This window comes from Nomascus leucogenys, chromosome 22a, assembly GCF_006542625.1.
Source record: "Nomascus leucogenys isolate Asia chromosome 22a, Asia_NLE_v1, whole genome shotgun sequence".
NCBI classification, from domain to species: Eukaryota; Metazoa; Chordata; class Mammalia; order Primates; family Hylobatidae; genus Nomascus; species Nomascus leucogenys.
The window spans coordinates 133,578,016-133,586,483 of NC_044402.1; the positions used below are offsets into that span (position 1 = coordinate 133,578,016).

At 51.1% G+C, this 8,468-nt stretch overlaps 1 protein-coding gene across 1 annotated transcript; it reads left to right on the forward strand.

Moving 5' to 3' along the window:
• Positions 1-4,916: 4,916 nt before the first annotated feature.
• Positions 4,917-7,298, forward strand: NEU2 (neuraminidase 2). The gene is made up of 2 exons (XM_030804006.1): positions 4,917-5,117; positions 6,357-7,298. Exons 1-2 carry the CDS (start codon positions 4,917-4,919, stop codon positions 7,296-7,298), a joined length of 1,143 nt encoding a protein of 380 aa, XP_030659866.1.
• The last annotated feature ends 1,170 nt before the right edge of the window (positions 7,299-8,468 follow it).

Sequence of the window (8,468 nt, forward strand, 5' to 3'; positions counted from 1 at the left end):
AGCACTCGAATATAAAATTTTCTTTTCAATTCTCAGCAAGGCAAGTTACTTCTATAGAAGGGTGTGCCCTTACAGATGGCGCAATGGTGAGCACACACTTGGACAAGGGAGAGGAAGGGGTTCTTATCCCTGACTCACGTGGCCTCTACTGCTGCGTCGTTCCCCTATTGGCTAGGGTTAGACCACACAGGCTAAACTAATTTCGATTGGCCGGTTTAAAGGGAATGATGGGATAAGTGCTTTAGGTGGGAATCAGGGAAGAGCAGGTAGCAGGTAATTGGAACGAGTCAGAGTGGAGCAGGTAATCGAAAAAGGTTGCTTTATGAGGAAGTTAAGTTTAAAAGTAGAAGGCAAAGAATTTAACATACTGACATATTAATTCTTTGAAAAGAAATTTAGAACTCATGTCTAACAGTGCCTTGTTGCTGCATCCCCTGGAGGGGACGAACACTGTGTCCTCACATGGTGGAGGGGGACAAACCACTCCCCTAAGCTCTTTCATAAAGGTTCTAGTCTCTTCCATCCTCATGGCCTGGTCCCACCTCTTAATACTATTGCACTGGGGATTAAGTTTTGACATGAATTTTGAAGAGGATACAAGCATTCAAACCATAGCTGTGGTGTAGCCATACAATAAAATATTACTGAGCCATGAAAAGGAATGAGGTACTGACACATGCGACAACCTGGACAAACCTTGGAAACATGGTGCTTGGTGGAAATGCCAGTTGCATGGGCCGCATGGCATATGACTGCATTTACATGAAATGTCCAGAACAGGCAAATCCAGAGAGACCGGACATAGATGAGTGGTTGCCAGGGGCTGAGGGGACTGGGTAATGGAGTGTAAATCAGAAGTAAAATGCTAAGTCCCCCCAATGAACTGAATGGACCCTTCCTCAGCTAAGGGCATTCCCAAGTTAATTTGAAAAACTAGTTCAGACTATGATGGGAAGTGAGGGTCAGAGGTCAGACATGTCTCCCACCTTCCTCCTTTTGGAATTCAGATACAGCTGACCAGCATTAACATTAAAACAAATCTTTTTTTTTTCTTTTTTTTTTTGAGGCGGAGTCTCTATCACCCAGGCTGGAGTGCTCACTGCAACCTCTGCCTCCCAGGTTCAAGCAATTCTCCTGCCTCAGCCTCCCAAGTAGCTGGGATTACAGGCGCGTGCCAGCACACCTGGCTAATTTTTGTATTTTTAGTAGAGACAGGGATTCTTCATGTTGTCCAGGCTGGTCTCAAACTCCTGACCTCAGATGATCCACCTGCCTCAGCCTCCCAAAGTGTTGGGATTACAGGCGTGAGCCATTGCACCTGGCTAAAACAGATCTTAAGGCTGATGAAATGGATTTTTTGTAGCAATAAGACACCAAATTCCAAACTAACTCTAGCATAGCATCACAGGACAGATAGTAGGTCCTGAATGAAATTAAAGTATTTTACCCCCCAAATGTATTTCCTCGACATATTTTGAAATGGCCCTGCAAAGCTGTCTCTTGTGAGGAAACATCTGCGTTCTGTAGAGAATCCCCTTCCCTTTCCAGGCCTCTTCCTGATCCAGGAGAGAATTAACTAAGACCCTGGCATCTTTTTCATTCTGTGAAGAGCTCTGAGGCCTGCCACCTGGAGGCCTCCTCTGCGTGATGAGACCTTGGTCTCCACAACCGCTCATCTTAACCCAGACATTCCTTTCTACTGATTCCAGGTCTTTAGATAAACTCTTTTGACCAACTGCCAATCAGAAAATTTTCGGAATCTAACTATGATCTGGAAACTGCCTTCCCTACCCCCACCTCAAGTTGTCCCGCCTTTCCAGACAGAACCAATGTACATCCTACATGTATTGATTTATGTCTTAAGTCTCCCTAAAATGTATAAAACCAAGCAGTACTCTGACCACATTGGGCACATAGGATCTCCTGGGGCTGTGTCAAGAGCCATTGGTTACTCATATTTGGCTATAAATCTCTTTTATAGCCAAATAGTATAAATAGTATAGTACAGTATAAATCTCTTCAAATATTTTACAGAGTTTGACTGTTTTCATTGACAGGGGAGTGACTGCTCACAAGTATGGGATTTCTTTTGGGGTGGTGAAAATATTCTGGAATTGGATAGTGGTGATGGCTGTATAACTTTATGAAAATACTAAAAAACCACTGAATCATACATTTCTCAAACTCCTGACCTTAGGTGATCCACCCGCCTCGGCCTCCCAAAGTGCTAGGATTACAGGCGTGAGCCACTGCACCCAGCCTGAATCATACGCTTCTAAAAGGTACATTTTATAGTATGTGAATTATATCTCTATTTTATTTTATTTTTTGTTTTGAGACAGGGTCTCACTCTGTTGCCCAGACTGGAGTGCAGTTGCGCTATCTCAGCTGACTGCAACCTCCACCTCTCGGGCTCAAGCAATCCTTCCACCTCAGCCTCCCAAGTAGCTGGAACTACAGACATGTGTCACCATGACTGGCTAATGTTTGTATTTTTTGTAGAGATGGGATTTTGCCATGTTGCCCAGGCTGGTCTGGAACTTCTGGACTCGAGCAATCCACCTGCCTCTGCCTCTCAAAGTGCTTGGATTACAGGCTTGAGCCACCGTGCCTGGCCACATATCTCAATTTTAAGCATGTGGTTCTCTTCTTGAGGGTGGGCCAGCCAGTGGCTTCGCTCCCTAGTTCTAGCCTGAAGCCCCTGTTCTCTCCCTTGCCCCATCTTCTCTCTAAGGCATGAGCCACCAGTTCTGGTCACGCTCACCTCATGGAGCCCACCAGCCCCTTTCCCAGGCCTTAGGCTGGACCCCTACTCAACCCCAAAGGCCCGGTGTATGTCTTGCCTTGTGATTCCTCCCAAAGACGTCTCTGTCTTGTTTTCCCTCTAGAATGTCTTTATAGATTTCCTCAGCTGGCCGGGCATGGTGGCTTATGCCTGTAATCCCAGCACTTTGGGAGGCTGAGGCGGGCGGACCACCTGAGGTCAGGAGTTCAAGACCTGCCTGACTAACATGGAGAAACCACGTCTCTACTAAAAATACAAAATTAGCCGGGCGTGGTGGTGCATGCCTGTAATCGGGAGGCTGAGGCAGGAGAAGCACTTGAACCCGGGAGGCGGAGGCTGTGGTGAGCCAAGATTGCGTCATTGCACTCCAGCCTGGGCAACAAGAGCTAAACTCCATCTCAAAAAAAAAAGATTTCCTCAGCTAACCTTCCCTCCTTTCCTCCCACATTGTATAGAGAAGGCCAGCCATTGTAATCTGTACAGAAATTTTGGCCCTGAGGACATTTTAAATACAAACATTTTAAACTGAATTATACCAACTCTGCTGAATTTCCATCAAGGACACACTTTCCAGAGCCCACTCTATGGAGCTTAAATAAATCCTTGATCAATTTTCGAGAGAACACTGTGAAACTGCATAGTTCTCCATTTTCATTTTTACTTGTTATGATATTTGATTCTTTCCCGCTGACATTTTCTAACAAGATTTCAGCATAGGCCTCCCGATGTCCATCAAGGCCTGTTTTCTTGGATTGTAATTTGCAGGTCTAGATTTTGTCACCAAGCCATGAATCTCCCACCCAAGTTTAGGGAATAGCACATTTTTTCCTTGTGCAGCTTTTGCCCTTCTAAGTTTTATTTTCTCGCATCGTCCTAATATTAATGTTCACTGTGGTTGAATGAAAGACCGATAGATTACAATTATTTCTCAGAGAAGCTAAGTTTTAAATAGATAACGCACGCATGTGGTAGAAAAATGAGAGCAGTACGAGAGGGTGCACAAAGGCAAACCTTGCCCCTCTTGCCGGCCTCTTGCCCACTTGCCCTCTGCAAGGGCTGTCTCTCAGACAGGGAGCCCAGGACGCTGGCTCTGACATGGAGACCCAAGGCAGGCAGGAGCCTCCGGGGGAAGGGGAGGAGCAGCAGAGAAAGAGGCGGCTGCAATGCAGTCTCAGGGAAGGCCCAGCCGCCCCAAGGGAGCTCCGGAGCGGCACTGTTCCTGGTTAGGAGGTCAGGAAGAGGGTCTTTAGGCTCTGGGTGGACCAATCATCACGCAGCCCTTCTTGGGTATGACCTGGGGCAGATTCTTCATCTAGGAACAACTGGCCTGTCCTCCCCAGGCCAGGGCCCTGCAGCCAACACCTGGGGGATGCATCCTCCTAAAGGGACCTAGGCAGCTCAGCCCGAAAACCACTGTCACCCACTGTCCCCAAGTTACCTTTGTCCCCTCCCTACCCTTTTTAGCAGAAGACTTATTTTTAATTGTTATTTTCTTAGACCTCTGGAGCACCCCACACCCCCAGCCTGGGTTAGCTGTCAGGAGCCGCTGTCTCTTCCTTTCCCACTGCCGCGCCGCCCCCTCGCTGCCTCAGGGGGAGCCCACGCAGCGGGGGAAGCCGGGCCTCAGCCTCAGGCAGCCTGGGGAGCAGAGCCTTAGAAGCCATGCTTTTTCTTTTTCCTTTCTTTTGAAACAACTTTCTAGGGCTCTGGAGTTCTGAAAAGCTCCCATGTGTCACTTTCCGGCATTTGGGCAGCTGCCGAATGCCACCCGGCCTGCACTGCTGTCCTCCCAAGGTTTGCCCCTGGATTGATGGTCTGGGTTTGGCAAAAGCAGCTGGAGGTTATCGAAAATCTGTTGCAAGGAGCGTTGTTAACTTAGAGTAAAAATCTAATCCAAAACACACTTTTGCAATACCCCCTCCCGATATCCACCGAGGCAAAGGCAGAATTAAGAAGCAGGGTCTTGAGACGTAGGAAAGGAGAATGAACCCCACGCGGGAGGAGGACAGGCCGCCCCGACTTTGGTCCACTCTGCCAGGGGGTGAGCACCGCCTGTCTTGATGAATGACTCGGCCCATCTCAGATGTGGCTGCAGGTGACACATCTTCTCTTCCTGTCCACCCCCAGCCCCATGGCGTCCCTCCCTGTCCTGCAGAAGGACAGCGTGTTTCAGTCGGGAGCCCAAGCCTACAGAATCCCTGCCCTGCTCTACCTGCCTGGGCAGCAGACCCTGCTGGCCTTCGCGGAACAGCGGGCAAGCAAGAAGGATGAGCACGCGGAGCTGATCGTCCTGCGCAGAGGAGGCTACGATGTGCCTACCCGCCAGGTTCAGGTGAGGCAGGAGGTGTCTGCCCTGGCTCCCCAGGGCTCTGCCACACCCTTTGCTGCTGTGATCAGGGGCCAGGCCTGGATCTCAAGAAATAAAGGGACAACTTTATCCCTCAATGGCTGCGGTACGGAGGACAGATAGAGCAGAGAAAGTGCCCCCAGTGGTCACCTGGACCTCTGGATTCACCGTGAATTAGTCCAGTTGCCCTCCATCTGTTTTCCTGAATGACTGAATGAGGTGCCCAGCATCCCTGATGACCTGAGGGAGGAATAGTTCAGTGTTGCATAATGGAGGGTTGTGTCCTTTGAGTAAAATTAACTTGGGGACCTGGGGTGGGGTGATGGCTTGTATCCTGAAGTTCCATCTTGTAGATTAAATAATTAATCCTGACGATAGCACCCAAGGCTGGCTGATCATATTTGAAGAGTTTAATATTATCATTCCTTTGTGGTCATTACTACACAGCTGTTCAAAGCATGGGATTTGAAGCAGGTGGACCTGGGTTCAAGTCCTGGTTCTGCCACTGACCAGAGGTGTGGCCTAGGCAACTCCTCCTCCCTGTCACAGTCTCTTGCTCACTGTAATAATGGAGCTATTAACACCTGTTCCCCAGGGATTGAGGCATTAGATGAGACCGTGGATGTTAGACTTTTGGCGCTATGTCTGTGCTTAGAATTGCTCAATGGGGGTAGCTGTTAATAAATGGGGACAGACAGCACATGTGACATAGACTTGGGGATTCTGGAAGCTCAATGTGACTCCTCCTTGGCTACATGAGTAGGATATGGAGTGTAGAAGGTGAGAGGTGACTGTCACATTCTGTCTTGTACTGGTTAGGTTGTTGCACCTCCCGCCAGGGCTTTGCTATTCAAGGACGGCGAGCTGGACTGGGGTGGGAAGTGGAGGAACCAGGATGAAGTTGGGAATGGCTCATGCACGAGTCATCTTCATATCTTGTGGTCTGGCAGGTGGGTGTTCTGTAAATGCATATTGATGGCAATGGAAGGAACAGAATCACTCAGCCGAGTGTGGCTGCCTTGGAGGGGTGAGGTGGTGCCCCGGGCCCCGCAGCTCTGGGGAAAGTTGCGAGGAGGATATGAGTGCTGGGTGAAGAGTTCTCCTCGATGACTTTTGACTCTAACCTGGGAGACACGCCTGTGCCCACCCCTCCCATGCGTGCAGCTCCTGGAACCATCCCCAGCTGTTTCAAGGCTGCCTTCTTCTTTCTCTCTCCCCACTCAGTGGCAAGCTCAGGAGGTGGTGGCCCAGGCCCGGCTGGATGGCCACCGGTCCATGAACCCATGCCCCTTGTATGACGCGCAGACGGGGACCCTCTTCCTCTTCTTCATTGCCATCCCTGGGCAAGTCACGGAGCAACAGCAGCTGCAGACCGGGGCCAATGTGACGCGGCTGTGCCAAGTCACCAGCACTGACCATGGGAGGACCTGGAGCTCCCCCAGAGACCTCACTGATGCGGCCATCGGCCCAGCCTACCGGGAGTGGTCCACCTTTGGGGTGGGCCCGGGGCATTGTTTGCAGCTTCACAACAGGGCCCAGAGCCTGGTGGTGCCCGCCTATGCCTACCGGAACCTTCACCCCATCCAAAGGCCGAGCCCCTCTGCCTTCTGCTTCCTCAGCCATGACCATGGGCGCACGTGGGCGCGAGGGCACTTTGTGGCCCAGGACACCCTGGAGTGCCAGGTGGCCGAAGTCGAGGCTGGGGAGCAGAGGGTGGTGACCCTCAATGCGAGAAGCCACCTCCGAGCCAGGGTCCAGGCCCAGAGCAACAATGATGGGCTTGATTTCCAGGAGTCTCAGCTGGTGAAGAAGCTGGTGGAGCCGCCGCCCCAGGGCTGCCAGGGGAGTGTCATCAGCTTCCCCAGCCCCCGCTCGGGGCCTGGCTCCCCAGCCCAGTGGCTGCTCTACACTCACCCCACACACTCCTGGCAGAGGGCCGACCTGGGCGCCTACCTCAACCCACGACCTCCAGCCCCTGAGGCCTGGTCGGAGCCGGTACTGCTGGCCAAGGGCAGCTGTGCCTACTCAGACCTCCAGAGCATGGGCACCGGCCCCGATGGGTCCCCCTTGTTTGGGTGTCTGTATGAAGCCAATGATTACGAGGAGATTGTCTTTCTCATGTTCACCCTGAAGCAAGCCTTCCCGGCTGAGTGCCTGCCTCAATGAGCCCGCGGTGCCCACCACAAGGGCCTGCCTTTCACCTGCACACCCAGCTCAGAGACTGTGGCTGCCTCTCCTTCCCATGGCCCCTGGACGTGGGGGCCACTCTGGGCTCCCTTCGGCACCCATGTGTGGGGAGAGGTGCACCTCTTGCTCTTTTCCTCCTGCATGGTTCCAGTCTTCCCAAAAGGTTCTATTTTCAGCCCAGAAACCAAAAGTGCCTGACTTCCCATAGCCCCTCCACAGGGAAGGCGTGGAGGGTCCTGCAGCGCAGCTGTCACCTTGCCTGCCTGTCCCCCACCCCCAGCTTTGTGTAGGTCTTGACAAATTTCCTAGTTCAACTCCTTCCTTCTTGGGAACCCCTCATTGTGTTCCTGGGGAAGAACTGAGATGGAAGACCATGATGTAAATTAGCAGAGATGTGTGTGTGTGTCCGTGTGTGTCTGCATGTGCATGTGTGTTCATGTGTGTCCATATGTGTCTCTGTGCATGCGTGTTTGTGTGTCATGTGTGTCCATGCATACATGTGTTTCTGTGTTCGTGTGTCTGTCTGCATGTGCATGTGCGTTCATGTGTGTTCATGTGTGTCATGTGTGCCTGTGTGTTCGCATGTGTGTTCATGTGTGTTCGTGTGAGCCTGCGTGTGCATGTGTGTTCGTGTGTGTCCATGTGTGCTTGTGTGTTCGCATGTGTTTACGTGTTCATGCGTGTCAACGTGTCTGCACGTGCATGTGCGTTCATGTGTGCATGTATGTTCAAGTGTGTCATGTGTGCTTGCGTGCACGTGTGTTCATGTGTGTCCATGTGTTTGTGTGTTAGTGTGTGCCCATATCTGCATGCATGTGTGTTCATGTATGTCTATGTGTGTCTGTGTGTGCATGTGTTTGTGTCTGTGTGTGTGCATGTGTGTTCGTGTGTGTCCATGTGTGACTGTGTGTGCATGTGTGTTCATGTGTGTCCGTGTGTGTCTGCATGTGCTTTTTTGTGTGTGTGCATGTGTGTCTGCATGTGCGTTTGTGTGTGTGTCCATGTGCGTCTGTGTGTGCCTGTGTGTTCGTGTGTCTGTGTGTGTCTGTGTGCATGTTTGTTCGTGTGTGTATTTGTGTATGTGTCCTTGCCAATGCTTTGGGGCAGACAGCATGGAGAATAGCTTTGCAGGGAGTAAGGCAGGGTCTG

Bases quoted from the DNA above. Each gene is read 5' to 3' on its own strand.
- NEU2 (XM_030804006.1), top strand. From the start codon at position 4,917: ATGGCGTCCCTCCCTGTCCTGCAGAAGGACAGCGTGTTTCAGTCGGGA. The intron at 5,118-6,356 runs GTGAGGCAGGAG...CTCCCCACTCAG, and splicing joins TGCCTACCCGCCAGGTTCAG to TGGCAAGCTCAGGAGGTGGT.